Source organism: Adelges cooleyi, unplaced genomic scaffold (assembly GCF_023614345.1).
Source record: "Adelges cooleyi isolate 19-005CV unplaced genomic scaffold, UGA_ACOO_1.1 ACOO_flye_CR_arks_rails_tigmint_CR_PRNA_651, whole genome shotgun sequence".
Classification (NCBI taxonomy): Eukaryota; Metazoa; Arthropoda; class Insecta; order Hemiptera; family Adelgidae; genus Adelges; species Adelges cooleyi.
The window spans coordinates 15199207-15220372 of NW_026096352.1; the positions used below are offsets into that span (position 1 = coordinate 15199207).

At 30.3% G+C, this 21166-nt stretch overlaps 2 protein-coding genes and 1 pseudogene across 2 annotated transcripts; 1 reads left to right on the plus strand and 2 right to left on the minus strand.

The window, feature by feature from the left end:
• The first annotated feature begins 279 nt into the window (after window positions 1–279).
• LOC126844567 (uncharacterized) lies at window positions 280–2227 on the plus strand. Its single transcript, XM_050582855.1, has 6 exons — window positions 280–425; window positions 538–606; window positions 696–719; window positions 808–831; window positions 1113–1143; window positions 2021–2227. Exons 1-6 carry the CDS (start codon window positions 365–367, stop codon window positions 2187–2189), a joined length of 378 nt encoding a protein of 125 aa, XP_050438812.1. The 5' UTR covers window positions 280–364; the 3' UTR covers window positions 2190–2227.
• A 5820-nt stretch (window positions 2228–8047) lies between these two features.
• On the minus strand, window positions 8048–11603 carry LOC126844388 (inactive peptidyl-prolyl cis-trans isomerase FKBP6). Its single transcript, XM_050582544.1, has 3 exons — window positions 11446–11603; window positions 10885–11179; window positions 8048–9368 (listed from the first exon to the last, which is right to left on the minus strand). The coding sequence occupies exons 2-3, from the start codon at window positions 11165–11167 to the stop codon at window positions 8320–8322; spliced, it is 1332 nt and encodes a 443-aa protein (XP_050438501.1). The 5' UTR covers window positions 11168–11179; window positions 11446–11603; the 3' UTR covers window positions 8048–8319.
• Window positions 11604–14296: 2693 nt separating this feature from the next.
• Window positions 14297–17020, minus strand: LOC126845007 (TAR DNA-binding protein 43-like; annotated as a pseudogene).
• Between the last annotated feature and the right edge of the window lie 4146 nt (window positions 17021–21166).

A 21166-nucleotide genomic window follows, 5' to 3' on the forward strand; every position in this document is an offset into this window, starting at 1 on the left:
TAGAGTTTGATTAATTGTTCACGTTATTTGATTTTTATAAAAAAATGTATAACCCGCTATAGACGACACACACACGTGTACGTCTTGAACAATTAGACACTATCGCTTATGCGTTATACGAATATAATTATTATTGGCGTGAGTTATGAATATTCTCACCGAGTCGCATATTACAAGCATCATATTATTTTTGTCATTATTATTAACGGCATATTTGTTTTTGCCGAATAATAAATTTTATTCTGAACAAATACAAATTTATATAAAGTGGGAAATCGAAATGACTAGTCGACGCAGTCGAGTGTTGTACACCAACTTATAAACTCGTTTAGATTGAAGAATTGTTGAATTCAAACCAGACATCATGAAAACCGCCGTTCAATTGGTTTTTGTTTCGAGTGCAGTACTGCTGTCAGTTTTTTTGGGTAACGCACATTTTTTTTTTTTTTGTCATTTTATTTACAAGTTCAACATTCGATTAAGGTACAACTTGTTTTCTTCGGATTTCACCGACGCGTTTTACCATTTATTTTACAGGTACTGTAACCGTTTGTGACGCCACTATCTATGCAAATGGCGATATCGTAGTTTTCCTCGACCAAGCAGGTAAATATTTTGTACATTTTAATATAATATATTGTATCAAGTGTACGTTTTATATTTTATTTGAAAAATATTTATTTATTTATTTTTAGGCGCACAAGCAGTGAAGTATGATGGTATACAATTTTGTTTTATTTTTACCATGTATTGTTAACTATATACATTTTTGTTAATGTACAATTAAAATTCTATTCTTGTCGACAGGATCGAATATTTTAGAAAATACAAGTATGTTTTTAAAAATTATTATACACAACACTTAGATCTTCGATAAAATACTAATTTACTTGGAAAAATAATTGGAATTGGAAAAATAATCTCTTATAAAATTAAAATGTGTACTTTGCCTAACTACTTAGTCGTCTGCAATGGCCGACAACCTGTCTTGTTCTTGTTAAACTAAGTCACTATCTATATTATTCTTGATTATAGTACTGCGTTCAACGTGTAACTTATAAGTATTATTTATTTACTACAAAATATATTATAAGTTTTTTAATTTCTTGCAGGCGGCACTATTGTTGGATGTTTACCAGTAACGTGAGTATTTACAAATTTAGGTTTATAAAATCTCAATTATTTTTTCTTCCATTACATTTCCAACTATTATTAGGGTAATTTTTTTCGACACTACTCGCCAGACTCTATCTAGGTATATTTCAAGAAACCTAATCCTACTAGTATAGTTGGGTGTTTCATTTGCAATAATTAAATAAGTGCTAACAAAGCCATTAATTCATTGAGTGCACTATTTTTATTAAATATTAATAGCGTAAGAATTCGGAAACTATAAATAATCAAAGACCTTAGGAATATTCTATTATAGTAATTAAGTAGGTATTTAGATATTATACAACAAACTTTTAATTAAATATAGTTAAAGACTTTTTTCCAATATTGTTTTATCTGATTTGTTTTTAAACAATATTTTTTTAACATCATATATAATAACTGTTTAACATAAACAGATGTAATTTTGATCAAGTCTAGTAACTGCCAAGAATTTTAACCTTACCACTAGGGTTGCTAAGACCAATTTTTTTTTCAAATATTCTCCAATTCCTATCTGAATAGTTGTTACCTTTATTATATCCATAAATCTAGTGGTAAATTGTGAGATATCTCGACCTTTTCGTTTAATCGATTACCGTCCATAAGCTGAATTTATTAGGCGTAGTTCCTTATACCTGACCCCATTTATTTCTAAGAAGGGGGAGGGGAGGCCTGCCAAAATTGTCGAAAATTCCCCATGAATTAAGGTGACCGAGGTGACCATTGTTTTTTTTAATGTAGTCATCAAAATGTTGTATAAGTATGTCGATCAATTGTGGTCGAGACAACCCACAAGTACCGTGCATTTCGACAATAGGTATTAAAAATGAATATAGATATGAACTATGAATCGCTTGTTTTCCAGGGACGCTCGTCACGAATTTTATGCAAACCTGGTCTTAGGAACCGAGAAAACTTATGGCCGTGACATCTCACATATATTGCTGGGCATTGTTAAAGATATCAACGAAAAAAAAAAAGCTAAAGAGGAAGAAAATAAAGTTGAGAGTTCGGGTGTATCGGAAAAAAAATAAAACTAACTGTCATTGTTATCTAAGTTTGAATAAAAGCAACCGGTAAAAAAAAAAAGTTCATGTGTATATTTTTAATAGCTTTTCATTTTTACAAAAGAAATGTTCTTATCTCGCCTGCTTACCCTTACCAACTCATAGTACTTTGAAAAACAAATATACATAAAAATTGACTTAGTGTTATATCCCAGTACCGAGTACGGCTGTCACAGCCTCTTTTTATTCAGTTTCGATTTTATTATAAGAAAATAGTAATTACATTTTGTATTTGGTGTATAATCAGGTACTTAAACTACATAACATACTTGGGAGTTATGTAATTTATTTATTATTCAAGTCACGCTGAAAAAAATGTCAAATAATAACGTTCTAATATTATTTTGTGGTATAATAAATAAACAAACTTGATAAAAAATGTACTAAATGTATATATATGTATGTAAAAACCAATTTTAATTGTAAATTTAATCAAATATATACGTAGCCATTTAAGTTTAAAAAGTCGACAAAGCTTTGGAAAATAATAAAAAAAGGTAATGTCATGTAATATGTCATAACATAACAAGACATTGTGCTGGTTATTCCCATAAAAGGGTCAACAATGATTTACCTTTATAAACTGAAGTTATGTTACTTTGTTCACGTTCAGATAATAATATACTCTATCAAATATAGAGGGTGTAAGTGGACTTTACAAGAATGATATGGAAAAATTAAGTAAATTGAACGACGGACAAACGTACAAGTGATGTAAATTAATATATTATAAAAATCACCAGTTAAATAACTTAAATTGAATTAACCTTCAATGTGAAATTTGGAAATAGAATGTTTATAATGAAAAACAACACCTAAGGACCTTTTTAATTGATTTACAACACTAGTTTATACAATGTACATTTAAATATGATATAAAGTAACCCCAATTAATTTTTACCTAATTAAAATAAGTAAATTGTAATGTAATCTGTAACAATCCACGTAGGTACAAAGTAAGACATTTAAGAAAAGTAAGAAACAAATTTACTAATAAGTAATATTGTAGTCCCAATATTACGTACATCAACAATGGTGACTTGTGGGCGAAAGGTAGGTAAATATAAATAACTAATTATGTTAATTTGAGAAATATAATTTAAATTGGTAATAATGTGCATACAAATTCACAAGAACTCATATATAGTATACTAAATATTGTATTTATGCATGATTAAAAAAATATATTAATATATAATAATTTATACAAAAACATTTTTTTCTTTATTTTAATAGTTATACTTTAATTATAATAAAGTATAATGTAAATACAATTTTTAAAAAATAAAGGAAAAAGTTGCAAAAAAAGTGTACTGGCCGCCCAGTTATGAACCGGTATGTCGTGTGTCAGAGTTTCAAAAAACAACTTGTTTTTTGAAACGTATTCTGTTTTGCAAACAAAACAAAAACACTAAATACATTTTTAAATGTGAGTTGTAAAATGTAATAACTATTTAAAACCAATACATCCAGGGACGAGAGGAAGGGTGATAATCACGCTGCGTCAAAATAAAAATTATAAGCTATCGAGGCACTTAAGAGGGCGTCGCACCGCCCATTTTTAAGGCGTAAAGTATAGACAATTTTTTACAAAATCTTAATTTAAAGGTTAAACTATGATATGTTATTATTGGCTCAATAACTAGGACTCTATTTTGGTAGTTAATTATTTTTTTAGACTATCAGAGCATCCTTGAAAGCGATTTAAAAATGCTTTTTCATCTCTACATGTTTAAGCAGACTGAAAATAACTCGCTTTTAATTTTGTAATGGTTGCTTTTACACTAAAACCAAAATTAAGCGAGTTATTTTCAGTTGGCGTAAACATGTTTTTTTTACCACTGAAAATCACCGGTGCGTAATAACCTAAACTAGAAGTTGTGAACACACGTTATAATTATGTGAAATGAAGCATCTAAAATCGTAATGCGTAATTGGTTCTATACTTTTCTGTTGAAATTTAATAAACCATTATGTGTTACATGTTGTAACTTTTTTTTTATATTACATAAAAAGTAAGTGTTAACTCAATGTCATGTCATTATTTTCTAAAACAACCTGAACTTAACCTACAATGACATAGTTTTTAATATATTTATACATAACATAATAAGATAAGATTTGTTCGAAGTAGAACCATATGTTTTTGTACAAAAAATATCCTACATGCATTAAGTTGAAAAAAATAAACATTAAAATATATGTCTTTCCTATGGCAATATGTAGGTCTACAAAATGTTATCTAAATGTTATGCTTCAGTAAAAAAATTGCCTATACAATGCGCATTAATAAATACTAGTGTAGAGGCCCCTCAACTATTGTTTTTAATTTCCATACAACAACTTATAAATAACTATGTATTAACAAATGTTCATTTTATTATGCTGTGTCTATTAGCATCCCACACATACGCATGATTTATATTTATTAACACATTTTGCCCGTCCCCACGTTGCCGGCGTTTCAATAATCATAATTCGTATAATAATAGTCACTGGAGTTACTACCGACGTAGGACCAGATCTGGCCAAGTGAACCATTGTCCACTGGCAGCCACGGCTTACGCTTAATAATGTAGTGAAAAGACACCACCGGAATAACTTTTCGACGCAAATCTAGATACCGAGCAACGCCACCCCGCCCCCCCCCCATTTTCACCAAAGTTCTTATTGTTTTGTAGTAGATAATTATTCATATACCAAAATATCTACATAGTTTTAATTATTAAAAAAATATTACTTATTTAATATTACTGGTATTTATCATAAACACAAGTCAAGTCACACATCTTAAATACTTTTTACCGTCGTGGTTAGGATTTGCTGTCCCGCCATCTTCGGTCGGCGTGCAAACGAAGACGTTTCCAACAACTGCGGCCACCGGGACCCAAACCGAGCTGGGAAACGGATTGGACGTCCCCATCCGCCAACGCGACGAGGCAGCGTGGGCCGCATAGGCCACGGCGGAGGAACTGCTACTACATCCCGCGGTCCAGGTGGCTCACGTACAACGGGCAACCAACAACGTTGCCGCCCGGAGACTCGGTATGCCCCCGGGAAAATCCAGCCAATCGGAACGCCGGGCAAATCCCAAAGCGAGAAGTTCAGGAGCTGGACGCCGTGGTCATCGGACCAGAAGCCCGAAAATCTCTCCAAAAGTTTGTATGTGATGCCTCCTAGTAGTGACACTGGTCGGTAGTTTGACACGCGGTCCCTCGTTTTCCATGTTTTAGAATAGCTATATTACTTTTGCCTTTTCGAGCAGCAATGAGAGATGTGACGATTCCATGCCATTTGCCGCCTTGACTTCATTTACTGAGAAAGCATAGTGCGGGCTAGTTCTTTTTTTCTCATTTTGGCAATTTCGTTTCACAGTCTCTTTGTGTATTTTATCTATTTTCGCCTTGGCAACGTCCATGCGTAGCCAGGCTACCACATTGTTAGAGTTTTGTTGTTATGGTACTATATTGGGCAGGCTTAGGAAATTCCGAACCGAGTTTCCTTACCAAGTCCCAGGCTTGTCGGCTAGAATGGGTAAAGTTTAGGTTGGCAGTGGTTTTGTGACATTTATTTTCATTCATGCTTTTATTTTTTGTGTGTATAAGTTTTCTTGATTTAAATTAAATACGTTTTTTTTTTACTGATTCTGTAAATAATGAACATTTGACTCACTTTTCTGTTCATATATAAACAACAATTTGTCCCACATTTCCTTTGCTCTCTCACAATTAACATAAAACACTGTTCGCAAAAGCTTGTCATTTTGGAGGAAAGAATATTCCTTTTACTACTAAGATTTACTGAACACTATATTTAGATTTAAATAGAAGTTCTGCATTGTCAATTTTTTTTAAACTGGGAATAAAACTATGTGTTAAATTTATCATTTTTTTTTTCAGTCAATTGTACTATCTTAAGTAAAGAATATCCTTCTCGAGCTTTGTACTAATTTGACTATTTTCCAAAAATTTGTAGCTTAAGAATTATGTTATTGTAGTTTTATACATCATTATAAAGGCAATAACTTCATGCTTTTCTACAGAGCAAATATTGTTACCTCTTGATTTTACTTGCTGCGATTTTTGTAGCAAAAGCTTTTACCTTTTATGTAATATAAAATAGCTGTAACTTATTTATTATTGTTTAGAATTTTTATAAACATAACACAAGTTATAAGTACAATTTATTTAACTCTGAACTCTACTTAGTTTATCGAGTAGTAGGTATTTTATATTATAAAAAAATTATTTCTGTAGTTTTGTTGAATTCAATTTATATTTTATCGCAAAATCTACAGATTCCTATCAATGTGAAATGTTATCAAGTACAAGTGATACATTTCTTTAAAATTGTTTTTTGTAATTTTGACACAAACGTTTTTAACAATATACCTAATTTTAAGCCTGTTAAATCAGGCTATGTTTGTCCCGCTCAACACTAAAAGTCAATTAAAAAAAAAGTAAATTTAACCATACGATCATATAACATAATATGATTATCCGATTCGTTATTAACTGGTTTTATGGTGATTCAATAAATATAATCAACACATGACCACAAGAAAATATTTGTTAAAGCAGTTAAAAAAGATTTTGTGATTATTAGTATTTATGTGATATGTCAACATTTGAACACACAATTCGTGTCTGGGCTTGTCACTATAATAATATCATATCTTCTAAAAAAATTTGAAACTTGTAGGTACATATTTTATTGACTTTTTAATCTGAGAATTATTTGCTGAACATGTTTACTGGTTGATAACCGGTTTTGCATAAACAATTTTTAAGTTATTACATTTTTTAATTTAGGACAGGAGGAAGAGTTAAGTGTTGAATTATATTCATGTTAATATCTAACGCACTCCACCTGTCGCCCTACATTTTTAACTAGAATGACTTTAATAATAATTACTTAAAACTGGTTATCGAGCATTCAAAATTGTCAGTTAAGTATTCTTAAATTAAATATGGTACATATTATGTTACCATTTAAATTTCAAAGCTTTAGGAAATACTAATGTAACTAACAAAGTAAAATATAATAAACTAAAATAAAAGTAGTGAAAATAAAAGTTTCTAAAAAATCAAATTCAAGAAAACGCTTTGATGCGAGCCTGTGAACAATGGACTCCACTTTGTTATTTTTTACTGTTCTTGGTTTTAAGTTCTCATCTTTTTTAATCTGGCTATTGGCCAGATTCACCACCTGTGTATTGTTTGGCAGACCATTTATATAGTAAAACTTGATTTTGAGTAATACCTTTTAAAGTTGAGCCTCTGCCATTTCAATGAGATATTTTGATGATTACCTAATTTGTATTATCCGCACTGGGTTTGAGTCTGTGTGATATTTTTTGTACAGTCTACTCTACCTATTCTGTAATAAAACATTACATTAGAGATAAATTATTATTATTAATTGGTGTATTTGTGTATATACATTGATACACACACGGTTATAAGCATCCTTTTAAAATATTTCTGTTATAAAATATTAAAGAGACTTACTCAAGTTTCAACTTTATTATTTAACATGTTTACAAGCTTCTAAAACGTTTAACCGATTTAGCTTCAAATACTATTTGCCAAAGTTAGATGATTTTTTTAGCAAACTTACAGCTATTACTAAAAATATATATTTAATTGATCCAAAACGGGTGTAATAAGAAGTATTACAATATTAGATAATTTACTTAATAAAAGTAACTCGTTATATATATAAAAATAACAATAAAAGTTAGAAATTATTGTTTTTTTTTTTTTAGTTGATATTGTTTTTTTATATTAATTTATTTTTACAAGGTGACATCACAAGGTCATAGATTAACATCACTTGTGTATAATTTATAAAAACAAACAATTGCAAACAAATTACATTTTAAACGTGTTTACTATACTTCAGTAAAATCAGACTTTTTAAAAATAAAAAAGTACAAAGATAATCTAATAAACAATTATAAATAAAGTAACTTTTTAACATTTTTATTATACTAGTTAATTCGGAATTGTTAAAAATTAAAAATAAGAAAGTGTATTGTCACTTATCGTAATACAAATTTAGAATATAAGTAATTTTCTGCGTAAATGTTTAGTAATTAGGGTTTTTTCATTATTAAACAATTTTGCTTTTCATCTTCGCTGTCAATTATTTGAACTTCCAAGTCGAATAAGCTCGCTTTACGCTTCACAAGTTTTATATCATCTGGATGTGCGATTGAAACTGTAAATATATCATCGACACCATTGTTGAATTCTTCCAAATGTTGGTTAAATATATCCCAAAATTCAGGTGGCAGCATCTGATTAAATTCTTTTTCAGTATTTACTCCGTGTTTCTTCAAAGTAAAAAATTCAATGTTTGTATTGAACTCTTTGTCCTTTTCTAGTTTCTGTAGTTCGTCTCTAATTTGTACATCGTTAGGTTTTATTTTTTGGGCGTGCAAAAGTTTCTCTTTAGCATCGGCAAAACTTTTAAGCAAACGTAAAGCTTTACCCCAAGTATAATGCAATTTGGCATTGTGTTTAGAATAACGATCGGCATATTGTCTTGCTTCTCTGGCCATACAGCACACTTTGCTAAATGCACATTGTTTTAAATAACATATACACAAGTTTGTGTACAACTTGCACAAGTATTTCATTACTTCTGTTTCTTCGGCTTCCGAATGGGTCGTTATAATGTGCAACAGTTCTTTAGCTTTGTTGTATTTAACAGTAGCTCTTTCGACATTTTTCAATTTGAACAGATCGTTTCCTTCCGTATGGTATTTCTTCGCCTTGTTCAAGACTTTATCATATCTGTTAGGATCTCGTGCGTCCTCATCGAATGCCAAACTTTGTTCTTGCGAATAATAGTTTACCAGATCGACCTCAAAATGAATGGTTGCGTTTGCCGGTATACGAGGTGGGCAGCCCAATTCTTTGTACGCCAAGTCCGGATGAATTAAAAATCTAGCGTGTTCACCCTTTCTCATTGTTTTAATGGCGATTTCCAATCCTGGCAGCAGCTCACCCGTGCTCAGTGTATAACGATGTGGTCGTTTACCGTGTAAATACGTCACATCAAATGGTTCGACAATATTCTCAAAGTGGGCGATATAATGAACCATCACGATACTGTCTTCTGGCACAATTTGACCGACTCCTAAAACAAAAACCATTATTGTACTAAAAATCACAAAATATACATCATACATAAGGTTAATTTTGTTTTGTATTAGTATGTTTGTTGAAATCAGAAAAGTTGGTGAGCAAGACATCCTACTATTATGAAGGATAATTTTATTTTTAATAACATGCATAGTGGCAGTAATGAAATCACTCTCGATAAAACGGTCTGATGCGAATCTGTACGAATGTTGAATATAAATGAGGGGTGAAATTTTTACATTTCGACACTAATAAACGAAAAACCTAACTTAACCAAATAGAAAAACATTTTTTTTAGATATCATAAATATCTTTAGATTTGCCACATGGAATTGGTTCAGCAATTTAGCAAATATTGTGGATCGACAAAAATAAAAATAAAAAAAAAAGGTAATAATAATATAATCAATGTACAAACAATCCGTTCTCAGCTGCGCATCGACGCTAAATTACCAAATCAAATACCCAAAATTGAACTGGTAAAATAATAACAAATTGAACTGAAGGTAAAAGAGTTGCAAAAATATTTTAAACAAATGGAGAATATAAAGATTTACATGACGGAAGGAAGGGACTACAATCTGTTTTGTTTATTGTTACTTCATAATGCCATAACACCTAACTAATTATAGCAGCATGTGTATAAAGATACTAATTGAAATAATTAGAAAAATAAAGTCTTTCGATCCAGTCTGCTAAGTAAAATATTTGGCGCCTTGGTTATTTGAAAAAAAAATAGGCCCACTTTGTTTTTTAAAAATTTAGCCTGGCTTTTTCCTCTTAAAAATAATTTGTTCAGATTTGTTTTTGTCAAGTAGTATGTAAAATTGTTTTACATAACGTTAACATTTTAAGCCAAGTACAAGTCTATTTTAGGAAAGCATCCAACTGTATTCATTTTAAATATCAGGTAGTGTCTGATCCTTTGTCTCGAGTCAATTAGTTTTTAGTATCCGGTCTGGCCTGGCTAAATTAATTTTAATGATCAAGTCCAGCTCGGAATGACATCGATACTAGCCCGGCCAAGGTCCAGTCTAACAATAAAAACTATTAGGACTGACCCAGCCTGAGAAACTATTTTGTGCACTAAACAAAAGCCGTTGTTTACTATCAATCTTAGGGGTTGCCCAAAATGTATACGTTTTATTGGAAAATTGACATTTTGTAGTTCAATAAAAACATGATTTATTTACAATACGAGTCTAATGATTATAAGTCAAACCCTATATTGATAGTGAAAGTGCAAAAAAATCCAAATGATTTTAATTATTGTTAATACAAATTGTATTTGGAAAACAATATTAAATTACACGGTTCTAAATGTATTTATTGTCTATATAATTTTTATATTTACAGTTATACATGTTTTTACCATCTACACAGCTTGGCGTCAATTAGATTTTTTAATTTACAGTTATAAGTCCCGGAGGACTAGTGAATTTTTTTAATTACAATAGTGGTTCTTTTTTTTTAAATAATATAAATTTCTTAAGTTATATAAATAGTTGTACCTTCTTCGGTTATTTCTTTCAAAACTTTACGGTCGCCCGTAATATCCGTCATTCTAGAAGCCAATTCTGCAAATGGTTCTATGTTTTTTCCTTCTTCGCCTAATAGACTGAAATTAAGGAATTCACTAACTTCTTTCTGATCATAAGACCTAAAAAAATTATCTTCAGGGTTATCCATATTTGGCTCAACACTAAAAGAATAATCTGTCCTCCCCTGGACAAGCTGTTCGGCTGCATTTTTTAAAGTATTCTCTATATCTGGAGGTAACATAAAATCAGCCATTTCACTTTCAACCTATAGAAAAAAAATTCTCAATCATTATAAATATTTGAATAATGCACTGAAAACATTTAGGTATCTTAATAATGACAATAATAATAAGGTTATAGCACTAATGTGAAACTAGCAATTCCGTTGTAGCAACCTTAAGATCATTATTATTATTATTATTATTAAAACTATAAGTTGCGATATGTTTATGGAATAAATAATTGTACATTTAAAACATTACGGTCAGCCAAGTTATACATAAAAATTATGTTTAAAGGATAAAAACGTACCTTGTAGTTTGTAGGTATCCTTTGAATGGAAAAATTAATAACTTTATACGACAGCAGGAGTCAGGACTTGAAAACAAAATTGAATTTCAATAGCATAAAAAGATGTATCAGAATCATAACAGCTCGAAAACGAAAAAACTAACAACCGTGAACCGATCGTCTACAGCGTCTATATGATAAGAGCACAGAATAAACAGAAGGGAAACCTAGACCGGGACTGATAAGTGTGCGACATTTTGTTTTTGCCATAACCTCATCTTCTAACCGCGTCTGGTAACTATGTTAATAACCGTATATGATAACTTCCTATACGGAAAAGCGCGGCAGCCTAAAAAAATTGCAATTAAACTCGGTACGTTTTTAATACTATTGTAAAAACATACTAAGTGAGATATTGAGTAGCCCACGATAAAAAAAATTCACCCTGTATATATATATGTATACATATTAGTTCTATTCAAATTAAAAGTTGTTTTTCTCGATGAAATTTAGTATTGCCTCGAGCGAAATTTTGTAGTGATTTTTTACCGAAAGTCTCATCAACAATCACTGTTTTCCACCGCTCTTTCATTAACAACCTATAACTTTTTTAATTATCTGATAAAGTGAGAGAGAGAGAAGCAACTTTATTTAAAAAATCAAGCGGGCTGCCTAAAACATAGGTTGCCGTATAAGACACAGCATACTAGATCAATACAATAGTACAAAACACAATTTTTCTTTTAACATTGATGGTAATAATAGTAACACAGGTAAACATAGATTCTTTAAGACAAAAATTAAAAAATGAGTATTAAGACCAATAATCCAATAAATGGACGATTGATTAATATTCAATAGATATAATTTGGAAATAATTTAAAAAGTGTAAAAATGAATAATGATTCTAATTCCAACTATCTATGTTTAAAACTAAAAAAAGTTACAAGTCTCTTGAAACGCAAGTGCGGTGATTATAATATAAAATTAATTTTATCATATTTGTAAATAAAGTTTTTATTTGTTTTCTTAATCATTTATTTAACACACATAATTAATATAAAAATAACCATGAAGATAAACGCTAATAATAACAAAACATTTTTATCAGTCTTGGTATTGTCTTAGTACATATAACATAATAATATAATAACTTATAATCAGACTTGTAAATTTAATACTTATATCACATTTTCAAATATTCCTAAGTGGTATTCTTGAACTTTAAAAATATCTCCGCCTCACTAGTGGAAAAACATTACATATTCCTTTACTGGCATTACTTATGAAATATCTTGCTTTTTTCCAATAAATAGTGAAAACTGCTCTATTTAATGCTTCATCTACACTTGAACTATAATTTAACGTACAAAGAAGTCTAGTCAATAATTCCTAAGCTCCACAAGGTAAAATACCACAGTTCCCAAATCCATTTTTTAATATAGGTAACAATGAATATTATATGTTATATTTTCATTTTTTAATTAATGAAGTGTTATAAAAATTACTGGTAATTCAATTTTTGTTTCATTTCTTATTTTTTTTAAATATACAATAATAATTTTAAGTGTAATTTAAATAAATTTACAGTTATTACATTTTATATTCTTTACTACTTAATTCAACTATATTTTCTGGTAAACTTGATTAGTTTAAACCGTTTTTCAGACCAATAATGTCTAAATGTTAATAATTGTTGTGAATACCCAATGTAATAAAATGTTTTTTGTATTATAATATGCGATTTTATAATTTGAAATATTTATTTCATTTCTATACAGACTAGCATTTGAGTGCTCCGAGGAGCTCTTTATACAACTTCACTTTTTTTTATCATTAAAATAATGGCAGATATGAAAGTCAAAACCAATATCATCTCAGCTAAGCATTTAGTATACATTAGTGCACTTTAAGAAGAATTTCTATACTATTATTATTTATCACATCTATTCTGCACCATATATCGGTGTATGTACCTATACTATATGAGTATAGGTATTCAATATTTTATAGTATAAAGATTTATCAATGGAAAATTTTAATAATTCTATCAATTTGGTTTTCAAAATTTAAGTACTAACAAACATGTAATATTACATAATTAATTAATATTTTTACATGCATTTAATTAACTTGATTCAGAGTAGTCGACTAAACATGACCAAACTCCAAAAAAATATATTGTATTAAATACGTATGCCATTTATTCATATTCAAGTGAAAATCAGTACATATTTTCTAATAAAAAAAAGATCTAATTATAATACACTTATTGTTTAACTAATTTACATACAATTACTAAATATAGGCATAAATTATTATAGTTATGTCAATTTTTTTTAAATTGTTTTTACACAGTTGGTCATAACTTGATAAAAATTTAAATTGATATTAATAACTGTTTAGATTCGTTCATTTTCTAATTATTACCTAATATATAAATAAATAAAAAATATTGATCTTATAAAATCGATATTAAATATACAAATTTAAAAAATGCACACATTATAGCGTTAATTAAAAAATGCAAGAAATGTGTTTTAACACTGTCTTAAAAAAAAAAAAAAAAAAAAATAGGTAAATAACTTCCATACATTGGAATGTAGCAAAACTCAAGTAATTATTATTTTTGTTAAAATGATAATTCTTTTTTTTCCTCGTCTCACATAATATTAGTTAAAATAAATATTACCTTTATTTTCTTAAATTCTTAGCTGCTTTTTAAATAAGTGTCATAATTTATCATTTGGTCATTAAGTATTACAATTTTTTTTTTTTTTTTTTGTAGCTAGTTAAATATTATGTACAATTTTTTTTTATATATTTTTCGAACATCTTTTAAGTACAGATTGTTAATTATAGAAAGCATAGTGTTACACAATATACATCCAAAACGATACAAATACGATAAAAAATAAATAATATTATAGTCACATTCATATGTCCAATTACTCCTTTTGACCGTTGTAAAATACAACGGTAGCAACTAAATTTGGCATTGATTTAGCTGTTTACATCTTTATTTAGAGACGGAGAAGATGAATCAACATAGTCATATTTTAGAGCCAAGATCCGTAAGTCCGATCGTTACTGTACGACTTCCTGTCATAACGATTATCACTGTAGCGATCAGAATAGCTACCACGGTCATAATCGTCCCGTCTACTATCATCATAATAACGGCTGAAGCGATCAGAATAGCTACCACGGTCATAATTGTCCCGTCCACCGTCATCATAATAACGGCCTCGGCTACTATAATGATCACGACTTCCCCTCATCCGGCCATTGTAATTACTACTGTCGTCACTGCTGCAACTTTGACGGTACTTTTGGATTTCATGTCTAGGTAGGGCAGCCGAAACCCAAAGTCGAATACCTTTTATAGTGGGATCTTGCTCGAGAGCTGCATAAGCATCGTCAAATTTGGTGAATGTCACAAAAGCTATACCTCTGTTAGGATATAAACGAATTCCTGCTACATCTCCAAATTTCTTAAAGTACTCTTTGAGATCTTTACGTGTAATATCTTGAGTAAGTTGCTTCACAAATAATATCTTGTCCCCAGTCCTAAGTGAAGTCTAAAAAATATGAAAAAAAACTTTGACTTACATATTATATTTATATGAAATGCTATCACTTATCGTTGACTGATAGTAAATGACAACAAATTCAAATCAAATTTATGTTAAGAAAATTAAGTTTTAATTTTATATCGAATCAATCATGTTTGCTCAACGTGCCATATACACCAACACCTTACCCACTAAGCCACTTGTCTTTCTCGAACAATGGATCAATAAATTCTTTAAATACTCGCAACAACTACAGCTAACTGTATTTAATATGTATGTACATTTTGAAACTGTTTTGTCTTTGAAACTGATGATTTAATTCAATTAAAAACTTAAAAACATAATATTATGATAACATTAATAATTGTGTCATGTACGACATACAAGATCAAACAGCTTGATAAGGTGAAACGGTGTATTTATGAGTTTAATTCAAACTCACAATGATATTTATGTACCCAATATAATATTCAATTACACAATATTACCTCTGTGGTAGAAATGTCTAAATCACAATGTCTTCCATTAATAACATGTGAATCCATTAAACACCGCACTTGTGACTCTTGTTCCTTGAAAAATATGATCCCAAACCCTCTTGATCGGCCATCAACAGATTTTAAAACCTATAGTTTAACATATTAACATTAGGAGCAATATACTTTATCGTAACTATTGTTATAAACCTGAAATACAAGCTACAAACAATATGATTTTAAGCAAACCAACAAATACTTGGTCGCAGTTTTGCATTCTCTAAGGTAAACTTTTTCTTAGTTTTTTGGTAAAAACTAACTTTTGCCCTGCGTAGTTCACCATAATTACTAAAGTAACTTTCTAAGTCCTCGTCAGTCGTTTTCCAAGGTAAACCGAGTACAAGTAATTGATGATACTTCCAAACTGTTGGCATCGCCTCAGACTTCTGTTCTTTGGGTGCTCGCTTAACATCACTTTCAAATTGTTCATTCAATTTTCTCTTCTGTCCATTATCTGAACACACATATCATTTTTTTTTTTTTGCATCATTTACACACACACACATAGACACACAACTATAATAATAACGTTAAAACGTACAATAATATTGGAAAAATAACGTTAATGCTACTTGTTACATAATTTTACAATCAAAAAATTCTAAGTTTTCCTACCGTTTCCTTTTTACTGAAAAACACATGCTTATCAAACTATGTTACCATCCAGCCTATCAGGACTATTCGCTAGTCGATAAACTATAATAGTAGAATAATAATACAAAAATGAATAAAAAAAAAAAAAATTGTTTACCACACACCACTGAAAGCGGCAAACAGGTAGGTCGCAGCGTGACCACAGGCGGGATTTTCAAAGGCGCATGCTTGTGTTTTATTCACTCAAGTCTATAGAGGATAAATAAACGTGTCGTGAAAACTGGCTTGGAAAAAATAGTACAAACAAAATATACCCTTTACTTATTCCAAATAGAATACTTGATAGTTTGTTTTCTGGTAGAACATTTACCTCGATTGAATGAACAAAAGTAAACAATCTCACCCCACCCTTCCTGACCGGGTGGATACAGTTTGTCGTTAGCTATACGCAAAGCTCGTGTCCTGCCATTATCCGGGGCAACATACCTGAGACCACAGGCATCTGGATACTGAGTGTGCAAAGTAGACAACAAAAGAGTACCGTCTTCCTCCAAAGGAAAGTCGATTATTTCTCTGTCGCCATCGTTTGTTTCCGCCGACACTTGTACAAACGACATAATTATTGCAATTGCGAGCTTACTTAGTGTAAAAATAAATATGTTATAACGAATTTCAAATCACTCAAGGAACAACGGTCGTCGTGTCCACTTGGAAGTTTAAAGCGAAGTTCCAAATTAATAACACAGATTAATAAAAGATTTATCTAATCTGTGTTAATATGTTCAGCAAAAAACTTTATCAATACTACTGTCTCCTAACCACCAACTAAGATACTAATAATATAAGCACTGGAAACGAATGGTTTTTGCCGGTGACAGGCGATGCTGTCATGGAGTCAATAATAAATTTGTAATTTAGCGAATGTGGCACGCTCTAGTAGAACAAAAACGTAACACTTTCGTTCAGCTAATCGACATTCGACGGCTGCAGTGGACTGATTTGGACGGTTACATTACATTTTTTTTAATTGGTAAATAGTAATAAAGATTACATACTTTTGTAACAGCAGCTGTATCTACTGATAATTTATTTTTGACAAATCGTTGTGGTTTTTTTCATAACTAGTTTAGTATTGAAATAATTTTTGAAAAGTGATTTTTCCTTGGATTTATTACCTACGCATTTAACTATACAGCACTTTTTAGCACATTTTTTTTTATACAAGTTGATAAGTTAGCGCAAATAAAATGAACGATTCGCATAAAACATTGTTTTTGTTAAAAAAATATTTTATAAATTCTTAGGAAATTAAATAAACGTTGTTTTATAAACCATGGCCAGGGATTATGCTTTTGAATTTTTCCGGGCGTCGATGGGGTATTTTTCAACTCGCATAGATCGCTCCACAGTCGTTTATAATTCGGATTTATTATTGTATATTTCATGATGTCCGTATAACATTCGAACATTGCCAGGTATAATAAGGCCGTTGTGTAACCATTTTTGTATAACCGTTGCAAAAACTACGATTTTACAACCATTGAAGATTTATACTAATACGACCGACGGCTATCTGTCTTTGAATTATCTATGAAGCCGACGCCATATGCAATCATAGGCACAATCGGCAAACAAACATTATCAAACACACTATCAATGATTTAACAGTAACGGGTAAAATTAAAAATTATAAAGGCATAAACAATTAATGCTATAAGTGACAATACCGGAAGGCTGAGTCTTTTTAGGTGCTCACTTTCCCCCTCCACCATTATCAGTGTAGCCACATATTGTAAAAAATATACCGTATGATAATAGTTTATATTTGATAAGCCAATGTAAAATTTCAATTTTCTTTTCAGAATAATGCTATTTTGATTCCTTGATTCGGTTAACACCGTTATTTGGGAGGAGGGGGGAATTCTGAGTCAATATAAATTAACATTGACCTTCCGGTATTGTCATTTATAGTATTTGGCATAAGGTAGTTTATACAATACGATAAAGGTTAATATTGATAACGTTTGTTTACCTATAGTTTACATTGCATATGGCGGCGGCTTCAACTAATTTCAGGGTGATTATGGCAGAGTTTTAGGTATTAGTATATATCTATGTTTATAACCCTGTCTGGTGGTAACTCCCCCCCATACGGAAAACCGTAGTGACTTTGTACGAAATGGCGGCAACACACGAGTGAAATCGTGTGAAAAAAAATGATGAAAATCATGAAAAAAAAGCCAAATCATACGAAGGGTATAGGGAAAAAACCAGCAGTCACTTATTAAAAATGGCAATTTTTGTCATAATTGTCAAAATTCGTTTTGATACAAATTGAATCTGATCTTTATTTTTAAGCACAATTACAAACAAAAACTAAACATTTTTTTTAAGTTTTAAGTATTTCTTAAACATTTTAAAACATTTTTTAGCATGTTTTTCTTAGATTAGAAAAAAAAAATGACTGCTGGTTTTTTTCCTGTACCCTTCATATACATAAACATATTTTTTTTATAAAATGGTTTTGAATATTTCTCCAAAAACTAAGAAAGCCTTCGTGCCGACACCGGACTTGGATAGCGTTTTTTAAATTTACATATAATATGTTAGTTATTATTATTTATTTGGAAGTTTTCATTATTTGTATTGTTTTATTTGTTTTATTTAGTTGAACAAGTGGCGACCAAGTGGCGATCAATGAACATCTTCGGCGCCCATCGAGCTACCAGGGTCGCATGTCGATGCCTGTGCAAGTGGTGATTGCCGCCGTTCAACTTCGGTGCCGCGGCGGTGGCGGCGGCCACCGAGTACAGCCACGGCACCGCTGACCGCGAGTTTCTCATACATTCCTGGTACCGTTTACACGTACCGTAATCGGTATGGTTTTTGAAATTGAAGTAGGTAATGCCGTTTTCTTTATAAAACATTTTTTTTTTATTATGATTAATTTAAGATACCACTTTTTTTAATAATAATTTATTACTCTATTTTTACATCTTTCGGTTTTAGCGTAAAAGTACACATTTTATGAAAAATCAAAGATCAAAAAATATCTATTTAAGTTCTTGATAAACAATTTTTTTGCAAAGTTGTAAGCTTTTGAAAATCTAAAAGACGTTCAACGTACGATACGTTCTCAGTTTCTAAAAACTTGATCGAAAATCGCCATGTGAAAACTTAGATAATGTCTTGTTCGTTAAATTTGTATATAGATGTACTTTTACATGTGTCTTGTGACTAAGACATGTTTTACTTATTTTCAATATTTTGTATTACATGCTTTTCGCTTTAACTCGCTAACACGTGCGTACGTTTGTACGGGTATTTTTTAAATCTTGCAAAATTAATCAAACCCACATCCCAACATCGTAAAAGGCTGAAATTTAACCGGGACACTCATTTTGGATGACTATACAATGTTCCGTCATAAATTTGGTACCCGGACATCCGGGTGGCAAATGCCGGGGGTCTAATATAGGTGTCATTTCCAAAAATTCGGATTAAAAAAAAGCCAGTACAGTGGGGTCGGAGCATAGTGGGGACGGAGAGGTCACAGGTCTACAGATTTTATTATAACTGAAAGTTTTAATAAAAATGATTTAAAAGTGATAAAATAACTTTTAAATAAACGCTTCGATGCGAATCTGTAAATAGTATGTTCAAACCAGTTATAGCGGTTTAGAAGAAATCGTGTAATGTATCAATCAATAATGTACTTAAAATTTAATATTTAGTCTTGTGCAGAGTGGATACGATAAGGGTTAATCGTCTGTCTATAAAAATGTACTGTCATAGTTTTCATTACCTGTTGACGGTTGATTCACTCGCACATAGCAACCTAGAAACTGACTACAGCCAAAGTATAAATTTACCTTACTTTTGGGGTTTTCCTTAATAAAAAAAAAAATTTGACTACAGATTTTTGAGAAAATTGTATATGTTATAGTTCCATTTTAGATCTACCTTCGGCCTAGTTTTCAGATCTAAAACTATAAAACTGCTTGAAAAAGTGAAATAAAGAAAAAAATTTTATCTCTTCTAAGGGAAATTGTTTATGATGTTTTTTTGGTTTGTTAATGCTTATCGATAGTACTATGTCTAAAGAACAATTCATATAAATTTGGAACATTTTCGAAAAAAATTGTTATTAATTATTTTTAAAAAAGTTATAGAGCATCGTAATTTTAAGTTGAAAAATTTGTTAATTTGTTGGGTGTTTTTCTCGATTTTGATGGGGAAGGGGTGACTTTTTTAATTTTTGACCCGATTCAAGGTATGATTTCTGATCTATAGAGTTGCCTCACGAAGAAATCGGTTCAGCGGTTTACGAGATACCGTGGGTCTAGACAAAAAAAAACACATCATTAAGCCACTTATAAGTCGTATAACATCAAATGTTATTACAAAATAAATCTGTGTACCTAAGTAAAATGTTTTGATGAAATTAAAAAAAAAAACCCTAACTTTGGCTATAAATTGCTGTTGGTGTTGTATTTTATTTTTACATTTTCATCAAAAATATTTTACTTGGGTACACAGATTTATATTGCAAAAATAATTAATACTTATAAGATTTTTGTGTGGCTTTAATAGCATTTTTTTTTTTGCTGTGAAAATCCGGATTTTCGGATTACCATCACTGGGAAGCTAAAATTAGGGTTGATCGCCTATCTTTAATAATTTGTTGCCGTTGTTATGTATTTTAATTAACAATATAATAAAGATATTTTTAAATACCTGTTGGATTTTCCTTCAAAAAAAAAATTAATGGCAGACCTTAAGTGCTAAGACTTTGCATGAATAAAATAAATAAATAAAAACTTTCCACCTCTTTTGGGGGAAAGGGTTTATGATATTTTCTTATTTTAATAATAATAATAATAATTTCATTTACATTTGGAACTAATTGGAGTATTTTTAAAAAAGTGCCGTAGTTTTAAATTAAAAAATAAGTACATTTTTCGAGTGTTTTTGAAAGCAAATGGGGGAACTTTTTAAAGTTTTGGCCCAATAAAGTGCCTTTCAGGTACAGTTTTT